This window comes from Epinephelus fuscoguttatus, linkage group LG8 (genome assembly GCF_011397635.1).
Source record: "Epinephelus fuscoguttatus linkage group LG8, E.fuscoguttatus.final_Chr_v1".
Taxonomy (NCBI): domain Eukaryota; kingdom Metazoa; phylum Chordata; class Actinopteri; order Perciformes; family Serranidae; genus Epinephelus; species Epinephelus fuscoguttatus.
Window position 1 is genome coordinate 34012352 of NC_064759.1, and position 26161 is coordinate 34038512.

The 26161-nt window shown below is 40.7% G+C and overlaps 1 protein-coding gene across 1 annotated transcript in view; it reads left to right on the forward strand.

Moving 5' to 3' along the window:
- The window catches only part of bckdhb (branched chain keto acid dehydrogenase E1 subunit beta), a 71927-nt gene that overhangs the window by 21960 nt on the left and 23806 nt on the right, over positions 1 to 26161 (forward strand). Inside the window, exons 7-8 of the mRNA XM_049584360.1 lie at positions 2967 to 3064; positions 5908 to 6018. Coding sequence (XP_049440317.1) covers positions 2967 to 3064; positions 5908 to 6018 — 209 coding nt within the window. The remainder of the gene's footprint in view (positions 1 to 2966; positions 3065 to 5907; positions 6019 to 26161) is intronic.

Genomic DNA, 26161 nt, shown 5'->3' on the forward strand with positions numbered 1-26161 from the left:
CTTATATTATTTGAGTCTGGACGGACATGGATGTAAACTGCACCCTGACAGATTGGCTGAGGCGTACAACCACAAGACAGTAATTCTGGTTAACATTAAAGAGCAATAAAATATGTAACTTTCAAGATGCACTTGCAGCGGGGCGTCAGTGGCTTAGTGGTAGAGCAGGCGTCCCATGTACAAGGCTGTTGCCGCAGTGGCCCGGGTTCGACTCCAGCCTGTGGCCCTTTGCTGCATGTCACTCCCTCTCTCTCTCCCCCTTTCACGCTTGTCTGTCCTATCCATTAAAGGCTAAAAAGCCCCCCCAAAAAAAATCTTAAAAAAAAAAAAAAAAGATGCACTTGCAGCAAAATTCATTTAACATCTTATATATTTGGTTCCACAGCCGAAGTTCCACAGTATTGCCATTGATAATAGCTTCTTAAGCTTGTTTCTCTTGTTTCTGTACTGAGCTGTTAACTCCTTCTGGCATTTTGTGGTCAGGGTCCAATATTAATTAGTGAAGAGTATTATTAAAAAGGGAAAAAAAAGCTTTTCAAGCTAAAAAGCATGTAAACTCCTTGCTACCGGTCAGTTAGCAACCGCTAACATCAACGGTCATAACTGTCTTCAGTCCATTCTGTGCAAAAGAGATCATGAGCTACAATAACCTCCACTTTTTTAACTGTCCTGCTCCCCATTCTCTCAAAGGTCAGCACTGTCATGACAGCTTGCTATTGGTCAGTGGCACAAATTTGTGAGTCAGAGTTCACCATTGTTTAACTGGATGCAAGAAATTTTGCAAGGATTTACTTTCCACCAGCGAGCGAAGTCACTGAATGCTGTGAACCCATTTGAATGAATTAATTTTGCTGCAAAATTTTAGATCTCTTGACTACTGATAATGATTGATGTGTTAGTGTATAGTCAGTAAATATATAATGTGTTGCCCTTTTCTGTTGCTATGAAGCACAAAGTTTAGCCAAAGAATATAAGAAAACATGACAGTACTTGATACCAGTGTATTATTCATGCCCCTAATGCCTTACAGCTGTGATGGACTAAAAATCGGTCAAAGTCGTGTAGGATTCAGCGTCTGTGGAAGAACTGACTAGTCCAATTATGTTCATGTGTGTTGGAAAATGTAAAGCACTGTGTCAGAGCAAGGTTTTGGGTATGATAATATAATACAGGAATGATGTCTCAGATTGATGGTTCAACAGGGCAGCCAAGAGCAGGTGTCTGAATTCTTGGCAGTGTGCTTGTTTGCATTGTTGCTAAGTTGATATGAATCATAGTTTATTTGTCTTTTAGAAACTGATGACGTGAGCATCAGTAATGTGCTGCATGTAAGAGAGGTCTTGCCTGCCATGCTGACTGATGCCAAATATAATAGATACATTTTTAAAAGCCCTTGATGGGGTCAGTCAATTGAGCCAACATGAGTTTGGAGACATGTTTGAAAGAGGATGTGCTTACTGACCAGCTGCTTTTGTTGAGCTATAATGAACGCATCACTTAATGGTTTCAGCCACATTAACACACGGCCTCCTTTTTGTTTCTGGTTAGTCAGATTCTTTATGTTTTTAAAGCTGTATGACAAATCACTCGTCCATTTCACACAGGAGGTTTATTACTGGTAGCGTTTCAGGGCTTATTTTGATTTCTTAAGGGGGCAGAGCGAGCCAGCTCTCGTGCCAGGTCCACATGCCTCTAATGACCTCTGCCTGGATTATGGAGTCGTGTTTTTAATTGCAGCGGTCTCTCTTTTCTTCGTGCAGAAGAGGATATAAACCACACATTTGTCTCATCGAGGCCGTACTGTTTCATGGAGCCTGAGATTTCACTTATTAAACCATAACCTAGTTTTCATAATTCAATTTTAACGTTCTGCAAAATGCTATTATTCCACACCAAGGGCCTATTTTCTGTCTCGTCTGGAAGCCTAAATCAGGAGTTGCATATGATTCACTCAAGCCCTTTATGTTGTTTTAATATAGTGAGTCGTCAGGATGGGCAATTTTTCTTTCCTTTACGGCTTCCCAAAGGCTTGAAAGGATCATGGAAGTCATTCAAGGTTTCCAGAAAGGTCTCAACCCAGCGTCTCCCCAGGGTATAATTACTCCGTCTAATTGTAAATATGACTTCTTGCTTTGCCATGTAGGACTGATTTCAGCAGTCTGGTTCAGAGTCCACTCACGCTTTAAAATCCTGTGCTCTGTGTGATTTCAGCCAAAGTCATGGCTGCGAATGAGATTCAGAGATACCGTAGTTAAAAAACAGCATTTAGTGATAATAATGTTGTGTCTGGGTAGTATAAATATTGCTAATAATCCGCATGTTTAAAAGTGATGGCAGTTTGAGTTTATGCTAAGTTTTTTGCATTGTAATGATTTCCATGACCATGCTTCAGCTCTCCAAGACATTATTAACTATTATTCAAACCATATACTTACATGCACTTTGTCTTGGACTTGGGTTCAAAGAGAGGCTGGCTGCGAGGCCCCCCTTTTTGGACCAATGCCTCGTTTATGTGGCCTCTTTTCTGATTGATATCCCATCCCACCAATGTTTTGTTGTCAGGATTAATCAGGGTTATGTGCCTGTAGCTGGCAAAAGACATCATTAGGTCATGCGTCAGATTGTGCTGATAAAAGCACACTCTGTCTCTGGTGAGAGATGAGGTTCTGGAAAAAAGCATGAAAAAGCATTTGAAATGGGCCAGATAAAATGTTCTAGAGTAGGAACTGTGTTCTTTGACTGTCTGTCATTTCACCAGTTTGTCATGTAGTCTATCATTTAGGGTCCGGTCAGCATCTGAATATTTTATATGAAAACCACAGGGTGCATAGTGAAGCGGTTAATAAGTGTGTTCAGAATCGACCCTCGTTTATTTTGCGTGTGAGCTTGCATGTAATGTGTTTGCACATAAGCACTGATGGAATAATAATCTGTCATTGAATGTGTGTGTGTGTGTGTTTCCTCAGTGGAGCAGGTTCCTGTGGAGCCGTACACCATCCCACTCTCGCAGGCCGAGGTCTTACAGGAAGGAAGTGATGTCACTCTGGTTGCCTGGGGGACACAGGTAGGCGTTCCTGCGCATCACTGACAGACTCAGTGGGTGACCTGAGCAGTTTTAAGTTTTCATCTATCTTTGGATCATTTTCCATGGCCACAGGGAAAAAAAGGAGTCCAATCTCATCACCGCTAAATGAAGTTTAAAGCCAGAGAGGCAAGCAGTGGATTAACTTTAAGTCTATCACAAGCCTCCTCTGTCCCAGCGGGGTCTCTCAGCCAGCAGTCTGCGGCTGTATCTGCCCAGACATCTCCACATCATCAAGGCTCTCCATGTGTTACCACCACACGTCTGCCACACACTTTCCATTGTTGCCTCTCCTTTTATCCGAGAGATTTTATTTTGTGCAGCTCCGTATCAAGGTGCCTGTAACTCACCAGGCATCATCCCCGACTTTGATTGTCCTCAGCCACTTAAACAGGCTTATCCAGGTCGTAATGTACCTGGAGCTCGGGAGGGGGGTCGGAGGGCATTGAAGGAAATCTTCTCCATCAAAGCCAGTATTATTGTTGAAGGGTGGACAGAGAAGAGCGGGGATCCAGTGAAGTAGTGGAAAGCATGGCTCTCCTTTCTGAAATGCCACTCTTCTTTCCCACCTCATTACTCCCCTCGTCCGTCAGGCCTGTGCAGATGAGAGTAAAGAAAACAACTTTCACAGAGTGGAGTGAAAGGATGAATGCCCAGTCCTCAGTTTCTGATCACCCAAACAGAGCATGTTTTTCCCCTAGTCTGAACAGCCCCTCTATTAATGATTTCTCCCGCACAAAGAAAGTAATGGCAACATCGTTCTGTAATAATTCCTTACAGTTACTGAGATTATTTGTTAGCTTGAGGCCAGGGCCTGTATCTTTTAAACTGGCGTGATTGTTGACAACTCTTCTAGTTGCGATGATTCAGATTTATCACAGCCATTTTTATTTGGAGGCAGCCAGTGACGCCTGCCAGTAAACACGGACTCCGTGAACTCAAGTACTTTATTACACGAATGATGAATTAGTAAGAATAACATGTTTTGAGTTTTAAATGGCTATTTTCAACTTTCTGTTTATTAGGCAGTGATCTGCGAGAGGCTGTGCATTCCTCAGCAGCAAGCACAGTAAAAAACAATGTTTTATTATTGTTCTTATTATCCTTTTTTATTTATCTCCAGTGTACCAGCAGAGCATTTGCAGCTGATGTGAATGTTAAGTTATAAAGTTTTAGTTTGAACAGTCAGTTTTGATTTTTGATTTTTTTTTTTTTTGTTGTTGTTGTTTGTTTTGTTTGTTTTACATTTTTACATTTAAAGATATTCATTGTTGGGCTGTGAACCAATTCTTATCAGTTACACATTGTGGAGGAGGAGAAACATGTATTGCAGCTTATGTTTTAATTGCAATTAAACTGGGGAGGTTTTTATATTTTTAATACCTTCATACCTTCCTGAAGATTCATCGGAGTATATTTTTTATATGACGCTATTAGTGTGCAGCACTACCCAATCCCCCCACTACTGGCAACTTCGCTTCTTTCCCCAACCTCTCTTAGTTTTTACAGTATAATAAATACACAGTAGAAATTAACAAAATGTTAAGAAAGATATGTTTTTACACCTGTTTTCCTTATTAAACAGAGAAATATAACCGTACACTGTTTGAATTCAAGTTTCTATCTCCCACCGAAATACGACTAGCTTTATTGCCTCATTAACTCATGGTAAACACACTTCGTGCAAACTCGATAAAAACAAAATTCATCTCGCCAAAACCATCTTGGTTAGTCTTGTTATTGTTTAAATAGTTAGTCCGCTGTTTCAACAATCACCAACTCTGGTGTGGTCAAAATATATATTAAATTCACTGAGTTAGATGCAAAAACATGCGGTTTTCTCCACTGTTTGTCTCTGCTGCTGTTGCTGGCTGGCTTTTTATAGTCCTGTAACGTTATCCCCACCAGTACCAGCTGCCTGTTCGACTAGTACAGACTGACCTCTGCTGTCACGTGCTGTGCACTACATACAATGAGTTTAATAGAAAGAGGAGCGACTGTATTTTTGACAGTACTGAAAATCAAACCCTCAGGATTTTCAATCACCCTGGTATACGGTAATACCATGATACCACCCAAGCCTAATTGCAATATCTGTATCTCAGTATGTTTAATTGTAATGCAGTGCCAGTTAGGGCTCTGCTTCTGGTGAATGGTCAGTTCAACATCTGCCCTGTTAGCACAAGATAACACAGCAGCACTAGCTAACAATGCCACACTGTTGAACTGTCCCAACAAATTCACACAGACACAGCTTGACTCTGTTGTTAGACCCATTGGGTGTGCCGAGTTCTAAACTAAATGTTCAAAATGATGGTTACACTTCACCCCACTCCATTCAAATTATGGGTATTGAATGAAAAACTCTACTGACATCTTTATCACTTTAAGGGTACTGGAATTGGTATTGGTATCTTCAGTTTTTAAAGAAACCCAGCCCTGATGCCAATACTGCATCGTGGATATTTAGCCCAGTGTTGCAGCATTTCTGTCACTGGAGCATTTACGTGATCCAATATTGTCCAGCTGCATCATTGCTTGTTTGTTTTTGGGGGATTTTGCAAACGCTTTTTGAATCAGACCCAAGTCTCTGGAGTTCTAATAAATTTTACAGCTCTGCAGCATCTGGAAGTCATATGAGAATGTATATGTTTATGGCTCTTCACGATAGATATTTTTGTGTAAGCCTATAATTGACAGACATAAAATGCAGAACAAATGTAGGACAGAGTTTCTGTTGTTGCAGGCGTGATATCTCAGCCAAGCTGTAAACTGCATTAGCTCATTAGATTTAAAGGCATTCTTCCTTTTCTTTTTCCACTTAGATCCATGTGATGAGGGAGGTGGCCAATATGGCTCAAGAGAAACTGGGAGTGTCGTGCGAGCTCATTGATCTACAGACCATCCTGCCCTGGGACACTGAAACCGTTTGTAAGGTAACAGAGACACAAGCATACAATGTCAAACACAGCAGCCTGAGCAAAGATGCATCTCAGTTCTCATTTTCTGCTGACAAACTGTTTCATCGTGGCATCTCTTTCTGTTGCCTATTAAACCAGTGTTCTAAAAATATTTTATCTCTATTTTCATCTTTGGCCACAGACTCGCAGCCATGTTCTGCATCCCTAAGTGATTACGCTACAATAGATCATTTAGATCATCATTTGGCATAAATAATGTTGCCGTTGAAGAGCTGTTGTTCATTGGATTCATCTTCTTACAGAAGATGTGTTTATTGTGGTGCAGAGGCAGTGTTCCTCTGGACTGTGTGGTTCTCTTTGGTGCTTGGTAAACAGGATTCCTTCCACAGCTGGTAAGACTTGACTACTAGTTTATGTTGCCTCAGCTTTATGCAGGCTATGGCTCTCACCAAAACAAAATATTTTATTTGGGAGGCCTCTAAGATGCGTTCCAGCGAGTATTCAGTCTTTATTTATTTTGAAATGTGGGGAAGGAGCACGACGCAAGACAGTTTGGGGAATAGTGGCATCTTTCCTGGTCACCATTTTCAAGTCTCAGTAGACTAAATCAGGAGGAGAGAGTCTGATGTTTTGAAAAGCTCTTTGGAGATGAAACCCAAGGTGTGTGTGTTTAGGTGGACCTTAAGGAGCTTCACAGTGTATATACATCCTCTTCACTCTCAGGATGCTGCTTTTTTAGTGGCCCTTGAATATGTCACATGCTGTCCTCTTATGTCAACATGGCTGCTTTTTGCAGATTAATCACCAGATCCATTTTAATTTTGCTATTTATCATCCAATTTTCATGCTCCCTTGGAGAAACATACAACTCTGTCAGTGAGCGCTCTGCCTCTCCTGCTGCCAAGCAAATCTTATAACTAACAGTTAAAGCACAGGATGAAATTGCGGTAGGAGGGTAGTAATTTAACAGGGAGTCAATTGGAACTGATGGCAGAGACTGTAGTATTGTGCTGCCACTGAAGGACTTGCGACTCGAAGTGAGCAGTAGTCAGTTACAGATTGTTTGCTCAAAGAGGGGACTTCTCAAGTGAATGTGGTTTAAAAAAAAAAAAAAAAAAGTTGTGCACCATTAAAACCACTGCCATGAAATTGAATAGAGTGTTTATGTGCTGTTTAGTGGGCCTAATGCCAGGCCTGCCACCTCGGGCTTGTCAACAACAACTCTCCTTGTCATTTCCTCCAACCAAATGCCCTCTTTGAATGTCTGTCGATGTCGAACACATAAACCAATTTCCCCACAACCCTACTACACACAAACACACACACACACATAACACAGATCCTGTTCTCTCTTTCATATTTGGCAGTTAAGTCACTGTTGCATTACACTGATACACTGGTATCCCCTGAGTTTTTTTTCTCTCCATTGAGATCCTTTTTTTCCTGGCGTGTTCTGCAGGCTGAGCACAGAAAGAGCTTTTTTTTTTCATCAGGCTTTTATCAAATCACAGTGAAGGCACAGAATTAATTCTAGGCTAAATTGTGATCGTTATCACCCAGACTAATGCATAGGAGTAGACATTTAGGGCCTTTATTTTATCTTTTAATTAATCTGAAGCGCACGGGCGAATATCCAGATGTGCATTAGTCAGAATGAAACAAATGCCTGAACACACCCTAACCCTAAACACCCCCCTGCTTACAACATTAGACTTGTCAACACAAATAAAAGGTGGTGGAATCAACACTGGTTTGTTGCACAAAGCATTAATACAATATCTCTTCCTGTTCCTTTGATGCATAAAACATGCTGGTGGCATAACGCTGAGATAAGCTCTTGTGTCCAAAGGTAGACATGACTGCCATTGTCTTGTCATGAAATTTGTCTGTGCTGCCACCTCTTAGGAATTCACTAAATGCTTTTTGACTTGTGAAGGACAGGTTGTTTGTGCTCTCTTTGTATCTTTATATTTAGTAATTTAGCAGGTGATGGAATGAATTAGATCTGAAACAGTTAATACATTAATTGACTTGTCAATTAACAGAAGTTTAATCAGCCGGCTTTCACTATTTTCTATCACTGTAAATTAAATACCTTTTAAATTTTTAACTTTTGTTTGGGAAAATGAGGAAAATAATTGGAAGATATAATAATTATTTGCAGGCGTGGAGTGAGTACAGTCAGCTTCATTTATACTGAGCAATTCTGACATATACTGCTGTATACTTAACTGAAAAATTATCAAGCTTATTATATTGTTATTTATAGAAATTCTATTGGAATAATAATTACTGTATCAGCCCATGTCTCAAGGATATACTTCAAAACAGACCAAAATAGCAAATGAACCTGATTTTGTTTGTACAATGGTGACTTCTTGTGTCTAGTGTCTGCATAGGCACGTGTGCTCACATTTGCCTGTGCATACAGTTCTCTTCAGCCGAGCGCATGCCAAATGTATAATGCATAAAATGAGAAACAGCCCTTTGTGTCCTCAATAACCTCGCACAGTGGTGCCCTAACTACTGGGTGCTGCACAGCTGCACTGGGTTGGCATGACGTCTCGATGGTTCTGTGGCTGCAGCTCTGCTGAGGCTCAGACATTAAGAGTTTCATTACACAGCAACCCACCCATGCAGAACTAGGTTAAAGAGAATATCTATATAGCACTTTTTTTTTTAGGCCAACAGGTTATGGTTTCATTATGGATCAACCTGTAATTTATTTTTATGATGAGTAAATTAATTTTTCAGTCCAAAAAAAAGTTAGAAACTAGTGAAAAAGCTGCATCACAAGGTCAAAGTGTTGCTTGTTTTGTCTGATAGCAGTTCAAAACCTAAATATATTTAATTTACAGTGATGTAAAAGAGAAATGCAGCAAATCCTCACAGAAGCAAGAAAAAAAGTTTATGTGGAATGTTGATTCTCCCTGATACTAGATTACCCTGATTATGAAACGATAAGCAAACCTAAAATAATACCAAAAAAGCAGGACCCATATTTGTGTAGCTGTTATCAGTCTGTATTTTCACACAGTCTCCTGTCAGGCTCTTTGATCTGCATTAACCTTAATCCTTGGCCGTTTGACAGATTCAACAACCGGTGAATTTCCAGAAAAATGATGTTTGGAGTCATTGAGGGACACTTTCGACTTGTTTTTACTTGTCATCATGAGTGTATTTCCTCTTTGGCAGCAAAACACACCACACCAGCCTTGAGAAACTCCTGTTGAGTGAACTGTACGGACAAAACATCTTTAGGGCTTACTATAATAAACACTATAAACTAACCTGTAGATACTCACTAGCCTAGCAGCATTAAGGTTACAAATAACCCATAAGGCAAGACTTTCTGTAGGATACACTCTTTGCATTCAAAGAGAATATCTTGTGTTGTAAATAATAAATTGTTGTCTGGTCCTCGAATACAGTGCAAGCCCTGCTTATTCACATGTAATTTTCAAAAAAAAAAAAAAAAAAACAACCTTCTTATATTTGTGCAAATCCAGTATTTTTTGAATGTCGTCATGGCCTTTTTTTCATGCTCATAGTCTATAGACACTGAAGGAAAAAAAGGTCGAATGGGGTTGAAAAAAGGATTAGTGGGGTACACGTCTGATAATCTTGTACCCACCACTGGCTAATGTTTAGCATTTTTCCCCCTTAAATAACTGTAGTAATTAATTGATTACCAAAATGGCTGACAATTTTCCATGTATTGACTAATAGCTTCAATCCTAAAGAGTTTGTGTATTGCAACAAGACATCAGTTTTCAGCGTTTAGGAATTTTATTCTTTGTTGGGCATGTAGTAGCTCCACATGGGCTCCTAACACATAGTTGTCATAACTGATGATAGCAGACCAAAAGTAGAAGGGCAGCCAAAGAGTGCGGATCTCTGCCAAGGCAATGTTAAAGAAAGTGAAAAATCACTTGTGTATCAGTCCCATAATACTGATCCGCTCCAAAATGTGACGGGATTTTCCTGGGCTCATGCTACCCTCTTCCACCAAGTTTCATGAAAATCGAGCCAGTAAGTTCTCCGTAATCCTGCTGACAGAAAAACAAACCAAATCAAAAACATAATCTCCTTGGTGGAGATGAAATTAAATATTACATTCGATTATAGATTAACATTAAATTTTCATCGCTACTTTTTATATCACTGTGTAGTCCTGGGGCCTGTTGTGGTGTTAAAACCTCTCAGAAGCTGACATGCCTTTTGTCTTAGTAAAAAATGTGTACTGTTTTGTGGAGCCTTTTGTAAAGGTTCTTATCCTCTGAGAAATAGATTTTTGGGACTTTTCTAAGATGTAGAGAGGGAGTAGCCAAAACATTGTGTCAACTTCTTAATTCAAAAGATAGTACACCTGGTGTCAAGCTTTTCCGACATGCACACATCTCTGTAAAGCTGGCCTTTTGTACTGCTTATTAACTGGCCGTCAGATGCGGTGAATGTGCAGACGGTGAGATAGGCTGCAGACACATATCCGGCTACTGGCAGCCAATTAAAATTTCCTGTGAGTCACATTTACCTTGCATATCTTTCAGTCAAGGGTGTGTGTGCACATGTGTATGTGCTGTGTGGTGAGCTGATTTATATGAAGCTAGAGTGTTGCATTTTAGTGTGGATGTATAAAATAAATGAAGAGTGATGTGTCTTTCAGCATGAGAGATCATTAAGGCAACGCTCTGGAGGAACATGCCATCTTTCTGTTCTGAGGGATCCATTCTGGCAGCCACCAGCTATACTTGGATCTAAATATATTCAGCCCTCCCATTGACAAAGGGAATCATGGGCAGAAATTGCTGAAAACGTAGAGAAGTGAGTGTATTTTATTTTGACCCGCTGTCTACAGCGGTCCAGTAAATGTAATAGTTGTTCTTTATGGGATGAACAAAATGGCTGGTTTACCTCTGCCAGACCAATGGCTCAGATGATATGCTGTGGAAAGTCTTCCTGTCGTGCTTGGAGAGTCTGCGTGTGGAGATGTAGTTGTGTAAAGATGCTTATAGGAGCACATGCTGCATAAGACCTTTTTATTCCTCACTGAGTGGTCCACTCATCCCTATTGTTTAATGGCTTCTTTAAAGTATAGATGGCCAGTTAGCTAACATATTGTGTCCATTCTCACATGGATCCGCGTTTGTTTGACTTGGCTCTAAATTAGCGAGTCAGCAGCATAAAAAATCTCTGCCCTTATTATTGTATTAGTCCATCGTTGCTGATTCAGCCTCATTCTCAGGTTTTCCAGATCCGGCCAGTGAAGTATCAGAGTGGCTCGCCAGGGCCGGTCCATAATACAGTCATCGGTTCTGTAACCATGATTGGAGACGGCGCTTCCCACAGCACCATACACAGGTCCTGTTGGGCAGCAGCTAGTGGACCTCGACAAAAAGCCTCTTATTTTCCCCTTCAGTGGTTCTCCGCTTACTGTTACTAATGGACTACGTGACAGCTCTGTCTACCGTCGAGCACATCTGTCCTTTTAAACAGGCCTGTCCAAGACAAACCCGCTGGCATCAGTTGGCTGATGTGGCCAGGGTGAAGTTGCTGAACTAAACTTGGGAAGGCCCCACAGAATGGCTCCAGAGTTCTTGTATGCGTTTCATCAATAAAAGTAAATCATGTCAAACTTTTTTTTATTTTTCCAGAGTCTTTTGGACAACTTTGATTGTTTCCCACCTTTTTCCCTCATTGGGCTGTCATTTTTTCAAAAAGTCAAGTTTGAACGAATTTAAAATAACACATAATTTGTTCAGATCACTTTGAATTCAACCCATATAACGTAATGCTTCTTACAAGCCTCTGACAAGGGTCATAGGATGAGTGTGGCAAAGTGGACAGACAGTCGAGTTTGTACAGTTCAGGTCGCTAAGCTCATTTCTGGTTCCTCCTCTGCCTCACTGCAGTTACAACTAATCTAGTGAATGCAGCAATAGCTTCAGTCAACTGAGCAAATCAAAGCAGTTGTTTACAGTTTGTCAACAATTGAGTAGAGCATAAGAGAGATGTGTGAGAGATGGCAGCATGAAGCAGCTTGACCCTGTTACTTTCTGGTTACAGACTGAGTCAGAGACTGTTTTCTCTGCTCTTACCAAAGTAACATGACACATCTTGACCATGTTAAGATCGACTTACAGCTGTGAGTCAGCTTTCTATGCTGCTATGAACATTATTAAAACCAAGTACCAGTCCAGGCTCACCAATGAGTACCAGCATGTGTTCGTGAGAATGGCACCAACTTCATTCAAGTTGAGATTCATACTACTGGCAGGGCAGTCTCAGTTCTCTCACTACGAATTACAGTAGAAAAACAAGAGAAAAGGGGCTGCTCAAAGCCCTGTCTTTTCCTTTTCTTGAAATGTAGACCCTAAGTTAATGTGCTAGAACTAGTTTTATTTGTGCTAAAGATAACTATTTGTTTTCTATACAAGATCAATGTGTCTGTATGGTAAAGTAGCCTACATTAAATAATTGACTATACATTTTGTTGAAATGATATGGAAATGTATGTGTTTGGTTTTGTGTGTTAGATGTAGGGTTAGACTGCAGGATGCAGTGTAGCCATTTTGAGGTTTTGACCTTTGCTGAGAAGAAATTTTTAGTAATTGGCCCTCTCTGAATTTAAATGGAATACTCCTGTTGAAGAGGAAGTCAGCTGCTTTTTATAAAGTCAGCAGAAAGCCTCGTTTTTATCAGTAATTTTGCCACCTTCATGTAGAACCGAAATACTTTCATAGAACCAAAATACTTTCACACACTGTTTCTCAGATGCGTTGGTGTCAGGATTAACTTAATAGTACGGCTTTGCTTGTAAGTGACCTCCTCCATTTTTATTTATAAGCTTAATTTAATGATAGTTCAGTCGGTCAAGCTGATAGTGTATTTGTAGAAATGGCCTTTAACCTTACAACTGAGAGTTGAAAGCGTGCTTTTTTTCCATCTTTTTATGACTGATGTATTCAAAGGGTCAACTGCATATCCCTAATACTTTTACTAAAAGGTAACTGCACAAGATGAAGTGGGCCAAGAGGATTTCTCTGTAAGGAGTGCTGGTATCTTCTAGGAAAAAGCTGTTTTTTTATAGCCTCTGTTGTGTTGGTATCTCTTAGTTACTCGCTGAGCACAAAGCTCAGCCTGTCATTTTTCCTCCTTGTCTTCCTGTTATCTCTGCTTTTCTCACTCGCTTAATATTATTGGAGTCAGCCCACAGATTTTTGTTCATTTCAACCATAGGGAGTGAGTTAGTCGGGGCATGTCCTCTTAGCAGGTCTGTGCTAGCCTGTGAGTTTGCAAGTCCCATCTGCTCCCATAAAAGACCTTAAGTCATAATCCATCCAAAATCTGTGTTTTCGGTACCAAACACTCGCCCCCTGCAGGCTAGAAAGGTGGATGATGAATGGGGTGGGTTGTAGCCTAACCACAGCACAGCTGAACACGTGGTCTGCAAACACAAACAGAAACTTAAGTCCTGTGAAGACAGTAATTTTAAATTTACAAAGCACCATATTCACACACATTATCAAACCTAATATTTTAAACAACAGCTGCTTTGCTTGTGAGTTGCAGCTGTTGTTTAAACCTATGAGATTTCTGACACATCAAAGCCATTGTTGATCTCATCAGTCAGTTGTGTGAGACCGTGACAAAAATGCTTATCACGAAACCTTTGACACTGGGACATCTTGATTTGCTGAACCAACTACCGTATATGTATATTTGGGTGCAATGCCGGTTCCAATGCTATTCTATCGAGACTTGGGCTGGCCTGTAGGTGTCCCTGGTAACAGTTTTCTCCAGCTCATTGTCTTCTCTTAAATGTGTGTAAACTTTCTCCCTCAATAGATGTGTCTCTTGGCCTGCTCTCCAGCTGAAGTCTCTGTGACTGCAGCGCTGCCTGGATCTGAGCCCTCGCAGTGATGCAACAAATTTGGCTGAACCTGTTCAACCCTCCAAAAACACATGCAGGAGGAGTCACTTAAGGACTTGCAGTGCACAAGTGCACCAATACGTCAAGTCACAGCACATAAAAACGTTTCTGTCCAAGTCACCGACAAAGGCATAGTGAAATGGATGGTTAATTGAGGAGGAAGAGATGTAGGGGGGTGCTTATGGAGGAGTGTGCAGCAGCATCTGTTCTGATTCTTGGAAGTGATGCAGGTTGCAGTGCCTGCGTGTTCTGAGTGCTTTGCAGTCTGTTGACTCACTGTACCGATAAGACCTCCTTATCAAGGCTCTGCTTGCCCCCTCACTTTCTCTTAATGGTTTCAAGCTGTAATGTGTGTCCAGAGCCAAAGAAAGCTGGTAAATACAGTGTATGGGAGCAGGCGGGAGTCAGGCAGGACACAGGACGCTCGGATATGTTTGTTTGTCATGCACTGAGGTGGAAAAAGACAGGAAAGCAAATTGACTCAGGGAGCCACCAGTGCTTTGTACTCAATGTCGAGCTCAACATGTTGTTCTATTTTGACGGCTGTGGTTGTTATTGTTTTTAATACCACCTACCATAATTATATGGAGGGAATAATCTGTCATTTGATGTTGGCATAGGGAGATTTTAACAGAGCAGTAGACCATGGACTGATGGAAAATATTCCAAAATTGCAACCACACATTAATATGGAACATATTCATTAAAAAAGATGGTACTTTAAAACAAATGTGATTGTCTGTATTTATGCAAAACTGATCCTGGCTTCCTCAGATGGAAAAGATCGTTTGATAATGAATAAAAACGGACTCTGAAGCCGTCCCTTTGCTTTAAACATCGAAACCATCATTTAAATATTTATGACCAATAAAGAAGTCTGGCTGTTTCTTCCAGTGGGAAAATCAAATAAGCAATATCAATGAGTTTCTATCCCCAACCTCACTCTTCTCAATGTCCTCTGAACATGTTTTGGAAAACTTGATGTAACATCGAAATGTCCGAGTGTCAGAATTATTGTGGTTAAGTGAGCTTTTAATTTCATGATCAGTGCTCTTTGTGGAAAGAATTTGCCAGGGGTTTTTCTGTTTCTCCAGTTTTGACACTGGATTGTTCTGCCACATCTGGCGGGAGCATTTTTAATAACTCCATAGTAAACATCATGAGCTTTGCGCAGTTCACAAGAGACCCTGAGCTCAGTTACAGAGTAAATAATGATGATGTCAGCTTAATAATGATTCCACAACTTGAAGCATTTATTTTTTGTCAGGTGGTCAAGTGGAAAAAAATAAACTGATATTTTCTTGTTTTTTTTTTTAAATGTTGCTTGTGAAGAAGCCAGAGAAAAGTGACAAATTTATATTTTACAAGGACTGGATGCTTTCCCTATCCCACCACTTAAGAAGTCAGCTTTCACATGTACCACTCATAGTAGCCTCATTATCCTTGTGTTTCAGCTACAATAATGTTGAGTTATGAAAATGTGTGGAGCTTTTCCAACGAAGCCAGGTTTCTGAACGGCCACATGGAAATTTGTTGAAATGAGTCTGCTGGCAAACACCGCTTCAGAGCACGCTTCCATGATCCTATTTTGCATGTTGCATGTGAACATGGAGCAGCAGGTTTTATTTAACTTGTCACCACACTGGTGATGCTGCAACCCAACCTATAAACTTGTTCACTGATTGTACTTCACCAGCAGAGATCCATCCCTCCTCTTCACTTAGTATATTGCGGTGTCTCATGACATAATCCGAACCCGACGACATCACTTCACATCCTTGTTCCAGCCGCAGCTTCCTATGACCCATGCATTTCCATGAACGCCAACCGAAGAACGTACAGTAGAAACGCTGGCCAATCCTTTTCGCTTCATTTCCCAATGAGAAAGATGAACCTTGAGCTTGTCATTATGATAATGATTTAGAACAGCAAATCACAGCTACCAACAGGTGGCCTCCAGATGAGGGCCCAGGACCTGCCTGTTGCTGCTGTGAAGAAGAAGAACAGCTTGTTTCCACTGTATTTTAGACTAGTGTTATTTAAATAAGAGCAAGACTACAGGAAAAATTAACTGCAAAACTGTCTGGACAGTAGTAATGACAGGGTGAGAGAGCGTCAGTGAAATTGTAACCGTATGAGTTGAGTTTCTGACACTAATTTTATTTAGTCTTGATGATTTTTTCTTGCAATAATTGCTTGATTTGATAAAATGATAATAGACCTCTCAAATGACTTCCATGAACAATAAAAAGAAGTAATATTAAAACAATAAAACCACAAATAACAAAATAAATCATTGCTTTAATGTGAATCTATTAAAAAGGTTCAATAAAACCCGTTAATGTCCAATAACACTGCAGGTAAAGTTATCATTATTTTAGTAGTCTTTTTAAAGTAACATCTGAATCTCAATATGAAAAAAGCCCAAGAACAAAATTCATAATGTTACTATTTTCCTTTGCTTTTGTTTTTTCTTATCTTACCCTCAATGATAGCACCAGATTTAAGATTAGATTAGTAGAGGGTTTTGTTAAGCTTCTGTGGTTGTTGCAGAAATAAATATTCTATTAACACTCTACTACTTTGGTTCTGCAACAGTTGTTACTGAACCAAAAATCACTAAAATTACAGAAATGATTTATAGAATAATTTCCAAGCAGTGGTTCATGTATTCTACAGTTGCCAGGGAGTATTCAGAAAGACTGAGATGTCCCTCCGCTAATATTAAAAAAAATAATTTGGTAAAAAAAAGAAATGTATATATGGTGTGAGGCTGATTTTCAGAGTGTTTATTGTCATGCCTCCTTTTATGTTCCTTTTATTTGGAACTTCCATACAAACAAAAAAAAGCAATTGCTTCATGAGACAATGATTGTGACTTAAAAAAAAGGCTCAAAACAGTAACACAAAATGGAAGCTTTAAGGTGTCTGAAAATATAAATTTCACAGGTTTCTATAGTTACAGCTTGTCTTCTCCTACATGTCTGCCCAAATGACTTTACCTTGCAAGGTAGCTGGAATTGCTATGACACAAGAATCAAGAGATCACATGAGAATCCAGCCCTACATAGCCTGCCCCAGATAGCTCCAATGGTAGAAATTATATTGCCAATCTCTACCGGTGGACATATTTCTATTGTCGTACGGTATATGCCATCATATCGCCCAAACCTAAATAGCACCAATGCAAACCTGACCAAAACAACAGAGCAGAAACAATGAGACCAAACATGAACACCAACAACTTTCTGTGTCTTGTCTGAAAAAGTAATAGTAACAATATTAGCTTTATAAAATAAATATTCTCCAGTTAAAATCCATAAAAAACACTGTGGTAGGTGTCAGTGAAGGGGTACTTGATAGGACCGTGAGGGTACATCAGACAAAGACTCCATTTGCACTTAGTTACTCCATGTGTCTCAGGAGGTTCAGAGAGCTGTCTGATTTTAAAAAAAAAAAAAAAAAAAAAAGACAGTAAGCAGTCTGTGGAAATAGCCACTCACTGTCTGATTTTCTTAATATATGCATGGTCTGTCTCCTCTGTCAGTGTGGTAACAGCAGCTACAGTTATACTAAAATGACACTGAAATCAGCCATTGTTGTCCACCTCATTAAAGCAACAAAGAATAATGGCTCCAGTGATTTCTACACGTACCATCAAATACAAGGAGCTGTGAACTGCTGTAGAGTTGAGCTGATCCCTAATCAATTCAACCACTGAATGATCTGTGTGGGTGTAAAAGCAGCTAATAAGAGACAGAAGGCGGAGAAGAGAAAGAGGGACAAGTAAAGGAGTGCCATAAAGTTAAGAATTAACTCTCTGCAAACACACTCATACAGTGTGCATGTCTAAGGTGTTATGATGTCCATTGGTGGAATGAGTGTTCTCAAAGTTAGCTATTAACAGCTATTAAAACGTCAAATGTTCACAATTTCAACAAACGAGAATTCCACACAGAGAACATTACTGGTCTGTAGGATGTTGGCAATTTGCAGGAAAAATATTTTTTGAAATGATGGAAATTGTTTTCCAGGAAAAACATACCAGACAGTGGGTGTAAAACCTGTTGATTAACTGGCTCTACATTTAAGTAGTTGTTTTTTATCAATTGGTGGGTGAATCTAAAATGGGGTTTTATTGTAACAAAAATGTCATTGATTATTATCGTGAACCTACATATTTTTAAGATTCCCTTGCCTCGGTGATACCTGGCCAGATTTGACACCCAGCGCAGTGGTGAGCAGACTCTTCCTTTATCTGAGTCTGTGGTCTGGAGCCGGGCCAGGGATGGGGACAGGCAGCCTGCTAGCGATTAGCACTCAGACAGACCGGGCTCATGCCTGTGTTTCCCTTTCAGTGGTGGGGTCTCAGCCAGTATCTGCTCACTGGCCCACCACAACGCTCCTAATATCTTTGGCCCACTGTCACAAACACACACTGGAAACAATCAAAGTAGAAGAAAATGGCACAGGAAGAAAGTGGCCAGAGGTTTGGGCCCCACTCCCTGCATTCTTATTATTGTAGCCCACGTCTGTAATTACAGTGTTAACACTGGGCTCTGTGGACCGAACCAGCAGGACTCTGTGGAGAGAAAGAAAGAAAATGCAGCGCAAGAGAGCACTGGATAAAAATTGGAGTCAGGAAAGGGGATTTTAGGGCGAGGGGGGGCCATACGTGCCTTTTGGCAAATGTGTGCATGTGTCATGACTCTGTCATGTGTCGTGCCGCAGCAGTGTTTTGGTGGTTATATCAGTGGAAAATTACTCATGGTTGTTTTTCTGTGATGGGTCCAACTCCTCTTTCTCTCTCTCCTGGTGTCACTAGTGAAAAGTATGGCGTAATGCAACACTGCTAAAAGAATAAATCCTTGACCAGCACTTCTTTTTCCCCCATTTGGGTAATTAATCTAGATTAGATGTGTACATCACAAAATGTGTGGTTGGAGAACCCCATTTGTGGTTTACCAAAGATTTTTAAGGTAGAGTAATCTCCCCTCTGTGTCTCCTTCAATCTCCCCCACCCCCCACTTGACTGTCTGCTACTGACTTCTTTTCCATTCTTCCTCCTGGCAGCAGCTCACACTCACATTCCACAGCTAGGCACTGGAGATTTCTCAAATTCTTCCCAGTGTCACTCACTGGAGAAATGTGGCCAAATCCACACTTGGACGCATTGAAAAATCATATAGGCTCATAGCTCTGATAGACAAATAGAGAAATGAGATGCATTGTGAATATTAGCTATGGTTGTTGTTTTTCACAGAGACAGAGTAGCCAGTGATTACCACAGCTCAGTGTGCACTCACCCCAGGAAGTCTCCCATATAGATCAGACAGATGAGATTAATTACCAGACACTGTTGAAAATGGGCGGAAACATCAAAATGAGGCAGGGAAATTGCGCTTCTCTTCCATTTTCTGTCACGCAGTGATTGTTGGCTAAACACGATTTTGGTACCACATGATAATGATAATGATGATGATGGCAGTGACAATTTTTGTTATGAAGCGAGCCCTCTAAAAGCAAAAGGCACTTTAGATTGGACCGCTTGTTGCGTTTTTGGGCCAGGTCGTCAGTTTTCCACTGGAGAGGACGGTTTAGTTAAGAGGGCTTGGCCAGAGGTGTGGGCAGATTGAGATCATCGAGGTCAGCCTGTAGGCCGATAGCAGGACGGAGTGGAAAAGGCAGAGTGTCTGAAGTCACAAGGACGCACAGACATCCAAGAGGTCCCCTCACATACAGCACACACCAGCAGATAGTTTGTTGCCCAAGGATCCTCCAGATCCTTTAAAAGTCAGTTATAAATCATGAAATCCGTTACATAACCTGAAACCAAACCAAAAAGTAATAAAACATTTTCATCAATCTTAAACAGAGGTTTTTATGTTTTCCTTTTTCACAGCAGCTCTTAAGATTAATCAAAAACACATTGAGTAATGTGTCATGCTTATTTTTCTTGCAGTATTTTTGAAATTTCCTTTTAAAATTATCAATTAGGAATTGCTAACAATTATTTAATCTCTCAATTATTAATTTCCATTTAGTGTTTCTGAACTTTCATTGGCTGTGTTCAGTTTTGACTTTTTTGACTGCACATCACAGAGTTCTCAGTTTGGCAGCACTCTGATATCTTTTATACTGAAGCTGCTGGAGTTGGAGTTGTCTTGAAGTTAAAGCTCATTTTTCCATTTTTCAAAAAAAGGAAAATACTGTGTTTGGACATATTAGTGTAAACAGTGACTAAACTTAATTCCTCTGGGTGGGTGTTTCCCGTGGCATCTGGTAACTGACATTTTAGAGCCAGTGTTTCTAGGAGATGCCGTGTCAACCTTTGTGGTGTGCTACTGACTGGAACACGGCAGGTCCCTGTACAGCCCACAGACATTGAAACAAGAAGTTTTCCCACCTTTCTCAAGTAACCCGCATGCTATGCTGTTGGATATATGACATTTACAACATTCAGCACTTGGACCCATAGATCTTTTTCACAGTAGATATTTTGACTTGTCTTTGTGGGAAAAGCACAGGTCTCTTTAATTACATTAATAATGGCTGCGTTGCATTTAGGGGAGCTGCTGGTATTGTGCATGCTGGCTCACTGGAATAACTTACTGGGACACTTAGTCCTTAATGTTATCAGTTGCACCCCTGATTTTCTTACGATAAGTCAAAATGTCTTCTGTGAAAAGATCTGTTGTACGGATGAATTTGTTTTTCACTCAGACAGTGGAAGCTAGCCAGCTAGGCTAACTAGCATCCAAGTTCAAGCTAGTCAACCTAGCACTGATTCCCACCACATGTTACTATTTATCCATGTTAATTCATCACCTGATGACTCAGCAGAGTTTTTAGCACAACTGAATACTGTGTTTGTCCCACATTATACAAAAGAGGGGGATCTAGCTAGCGTTAGCTGTCTCTCTTTAATGGATCCAGCTGCAATGACAGTAAACAGCCATACTGTCAAAACACTTGGGATATGTACACTTAAACATATGTTCTTCCCCCCTTTTTTTAACATACTGTCTATGCGCAATAGAATTGAATTTATTCCAAAAATGTCATGGTAAATTATGTCGACTATTACAACAAAATGGGTTAGTCACTGTTTATGAAAGAGACAAATAGATCTGGTGACACAGCTTTTTTTTTCCAAAACCACATTTTGCACAGTAATGAAAGGAGCCAGATGCAGTCGCCTCTGTGATGTCCCAGTGCTTCTGTAGGAATGTCACTGGTCCTGGGACGCATTAAATAAGCTTCCTGTGCTGGAGGTTTGTGAAGTGCTGCAGCAGGGGGGTTGTGTTCATAGCCTCCTATATTGTATTGTATGTTGTGATGACTTTTAAGGTGGTTTAATGAAATTGTGGTGTTGTCTTGGGATGTTACTACCGTGATAAAGCTGTTGTTGCTTTTGATGATTGTCTTTATTTCCATAAAACCTCAGCATGAAGGAATGAACCCTTTTTTTTAATGATCCAACACTGTTGTGTTTACATGGGCATGAGACGTGTCTTTCCTCGTAGTTGCTTGGAAGGTTTGACTATTTTAATGTAGCAACATCAGCAGAATATTAACAGTAGACTCATGTTCTCTGCACAATGTAATTTTGTCATCTGTCCTTGTTTAGGAGCCAAGAAATGCAAATGCTGCAAAAACAAGTTTATCATGTGAAAACCGTACAATAAACTGTACTTTAGGCTTGTTGTCATAGTAGAAGTGTTATACTAATGTGACAACACTGCTAAAAACAGTCATCAACTTGTTAGATTTCCCCTAGGCAAAGAAAGTTGGCTTTACTCATAGATTTTCATACTTTACACAGAAAAAAAGTTTGAAACACAGAATGGAAAAGATAAAACCTTGTCAAACACAGTTTTATAGTTCTGAGAAACAAATTTGAAACAAGAGGCTACATAGACCTAATAACTACCTATAGAGGCTACAAGAGTGATTATATTTTCAATTAATCACGTAGTCTATAAAATTTAAGAGAACAGTAAAAAAAAAAAAAAAAAAAAAGTCAACAAATTTTTATCCAGAAGCCAAGGTGATTCCTTCATGTTGCTTGTTTTGTCTGACCAACAGTACAAAACCCAAAATATTTAATTAACATTGATGTGAAAATGAGAGAAGCAGCATATCCTCAAATTTGACAAACTGGAATTATAGAACATTTGCATTTTTGCTCAAAAAAATTGATCAAGACACTTAATTCTCTATCTTTTGTAGAAACAAATCAACACTGTCACATGACTCTGACAAAAGCACTAAGAGGAAACATTACTGCGTCACATTTTTAAGGGGGGTTGAGGCTGAGTAAAAAACAAATGGTATGTGATAGAGCAGTTAACTTCAAGAACACCGTTGAGCTACAAAATTAGCAACATTAACACATCAGCTCATACACTAGCAGAGCAAAATCACGCCACAGAGGCCTGTTGCCCAAACCAAAACTAAATTCTGTAGACAGCACTCTGCACCCCAGCAGATACCAGATTAGCATTCTTGAACAGCCTTCCTCAGTGTAGCCTTACTAAAGTTAACCATAAAGGGGACAAAATTCATACAATTAAACATTAAACAACAGTAAATAAAAGTCTCTGGTCACTATAGTGGTTACAACAAGCATTATTCTAAAGAAATAAACAGCCTGGCACTTTGAATAGAAATAACCGCAGAATAAAGCATTACAGTAACTGCAGCTGACAATTGTGCAGGCTGCACAGTTTTTACTTTACTTTACAACTTCATTACTCATTCTTTTTTTAATGCATAATATAACCAGTCTACACAGACACTCTGTTACACAACTGCGCTCCTCAGAGTTTCCAAACATTTTTAGTAGGATTAGCCCTCAGCAGTCACAACTTTTCACAAACAGTAACACGTCATGGAAGATAGACGTTTCCAAAGCCCCTATCCTGCTGATCAAAAACAGCAACCGACTAACACCCACTAACATCAGGCTTTTGTCTTTCGTGGGAAAGGTTGTAATCAGCATTCATTCCCATGACAAGTGACTCTGCAGTAGTCACGGGTATTTATCAGCTCCAGCTCTGATGGGCAATAATGGAAACAAGACTTATTGGTTGGTAGGTGCATTTTCGCTCCTTTTCAGGAGCAACCTTCAGTAACTTCTGTGACTCTTTGGCATCTCAGCCACAAGTTTCATCTGTGTCTATCCAAGCAGCGCTCAAACATTTTTCCAAATTAGCACTGAGTTTGAAAGGTTTAATAAAAAAAAGTATTAAACGTCATAATTCATTTGCTTCCATGCTGCTTTGTACTGCTTGCTAACCTGTTTTCCGAGGCATCTTTGACATTGAATGGAACACAACAGAAGAAAAAAAACAGAAATGCATACTTGTCCTCTGGCAATGGGAAAGTGGTCTTTTACCTGTTTTCAGCAGGTTGTCCTGCATTTAAAAAAAGAACAACGCATATATGCACTAATGTTGGTGATAAAGGTGAATATGTAAGTCACACCTGGAGGATCTACCATGAACATTTTAGCTAACTTGTTAATGTAAAGTCACAGATGTCTTTAAAGTACTCAAAAAGTACACAAGAAATAACTTAACCCCCCTGGCTGGAATGTTACATCCACAGAAAACACCCTTTGTTATGGTGTAAAGCATTTTATAGAGCCTTTAAAAGTCACTGATTGATTTTTACTACCTTTCCATCTGCACATACACGCAACAGCCTTTGGGATGCTCACAAGTAGCTGTCACCAAGTTTGAGTGTGTACAGTAGTAGTCGTGTGTCTGTGTGTACATACTGATGCAGTTGGAGGTACAGTGTGGTTACAGGGCATAAAGGTAGAGCGAGAGTGTGTGTGTGTGTGTGTGTGTATGTCAGGGAGTAATTGAGATGAATTGGTTTTAATGGGACTTTATGGGATGTTTGGAGTTATTTCTGTCTGAGGTCTCCTCTGGCGTCCTGGCTCCTCTGGAGGATGGCTTGGCCCTCCGCCCAGCACCGAGGCTGTTCTACACTCTCTCCTATGCTCTTTCATTCTCGTGCTCTCTCACCCTCCCTCTCTCACTGGTTCTCACTTTCCCTCTCTCTGTCGTGAGAGAGAGCGAGTGATTGTATGGCACAGAGTGAGTGAGTGAGTGAGTGAGTGTTTGTGTTTCCTACCGCCCTGCTTCGCTCCCAGCGCTGTGATTTAACAGGGCCTCCGGTTCGCCGAGCACTCACCCCTCTCCGCTAATCGCAGAGTGCCACTTTAAAGGCCCCAGCAAGTAGTCGAGCCTCGTCCCGACTCTCATTTGTCACGGAGATCACATGGTGGTGCATGAGTAAGGACCCTGTGGTGACCGCGCAATTACAGGGTCGGCGGAAGGGAGCAAAGCCAGCGAAGCCAGTGGATCCAGTGGCAAGGACGACTCCTCGGTGGCGGCACAGAGCTAAACTTTCTCTTCCTGTCGCCTTTTGATGGACGGCCTGAGGGAAGAGGAGGCATACTATATGTGAAGGAGGGGTGTCACTTACAGTCTAGTGTGTGTGTGTGTGTGTGTGTGTGTGTGTGTGTGTGTGTGTGTGCATACAGTACAAGCACAGCAGATTTTGTCATCACCACTTTTTTTAAATTATTCCCGACCAATTTAGTGGCGTAAAAATACAGATCCAACAAATAAGTGTTGGCAACTTCTTCTGGAAAGACTCTCACATGTGTTTTGAAAACTTTGAAAGCACATTATGTGATTCTGGACCAGTCAAACCGCAGCCCAGTTTAACTTCAAGTACGGACTGTTTTTATTCACTTCTCATCCCCATAGTCTGTACACTGTAAAAAGAATTAGTGCTCTGTATACTGTAGAAAAATGCCACTGTTTTTTGGCACTATATGTATGCATCTCCTTGTCGCTAAGATGACACTTCAATGCCAAAATACCATGAAAACATCAGCAGCAGGAGGCAACCTGTGAAAGTAACTCACTGTCACTATCAGAAAATATAAATCAATCAATCCTAAATAAACTGCATGTGTGAATATGGACTTGAACATACTATGCATGTGTGCATATGTGGCTGTGTGGTCTGTGTGCACATGCCATTGTGGGGCTTCATGTGTGCTTATGTGTGTGTAAGAGAGAGTATATATGCCATGGGAGACTGACAGATTTGACTTTAGCCTCTGAGGCTATGCCAGGTCATTGGCCGCCAGCCTGTGAGTGGTGAGGACGCAGAGTGGGGAGCGCTGAGACCGGGAGCATAGGCTTCATGAAAGCAGAGTAGGATAAGTGGATGGTTTGAGGGATGGATGGATGGATGGATGGAGGGAGGAGCAAAGAGAAAAACTGATGACGAGGATGAGTCAAACCACAGCATAGAGGAAAGAGTCAGGAAGAACAGGATGGAGGGAGCCTGATGAAGGAAGAGACAGACTAACAAAGTGAGAACGGAGTGAACGCAGGAGGACGAGCTCTATGTTGCTCATTAGGTTTGGGTGTGTATGGGAATGGCAGTAAACATGACATTTCCCCTGCAGCCAGCGGAACGACTCCGGCATCTAATGACAGCCCTGCAGCACAATGAGTAGTAAAGCTGCAGCCACCAGAGCTGTTGCCCAGCCCAACTACCACCAGCCGCCACCAACCAGGAGCCCACGTTTTGACTTGGAGCCTGGGCCGGGGCGGGGGGGGGGATGTCTGAAGCCTGCAACTTACAGAACTGTACATGCAGAACCGTAATTGACCTCAAACATTCCACCAACTAGGAAAAGGGTACAATCTGATGTGGATGTGAACTACTGAAGTTTGGCCCCAAATAGTGTGTTTTCTTACTAGAGTGAGTCTCTGGTGAGAGAGTACTGCAAGAGGTGCAAAATCAGGTTTGTTTTGTTTTGGGGTTTTTTTCCAGATACAAAGTCAGATGCTTCATGAAGCAATTACAAGTTTATCTACTCAGACTGACATTGGCAAGTGTCCACCCTGCACTGAAATGAAACTGGTGTGATTGAGGTGATGCCACAGTGTCCTAGCTGGCACTTAAATCAAGCACGGCCTTGGGTGTGTATTCTTGTTTTGTCATGTAATTATTGCCTAGGAAAATTTGAGTAGTAAATGACAAGTTGACTAATTTATAGCCTGACTTCCTTGGAGATTGTTGGCTTTTCTCAGAAGCTAGACGGTGTTAGGAAACTTTGGAAATGGATGCTAGACTCAGTCCAAGAGTATTGTGCACTGCAGCAGATTATTCATAGAGCAAATCAAA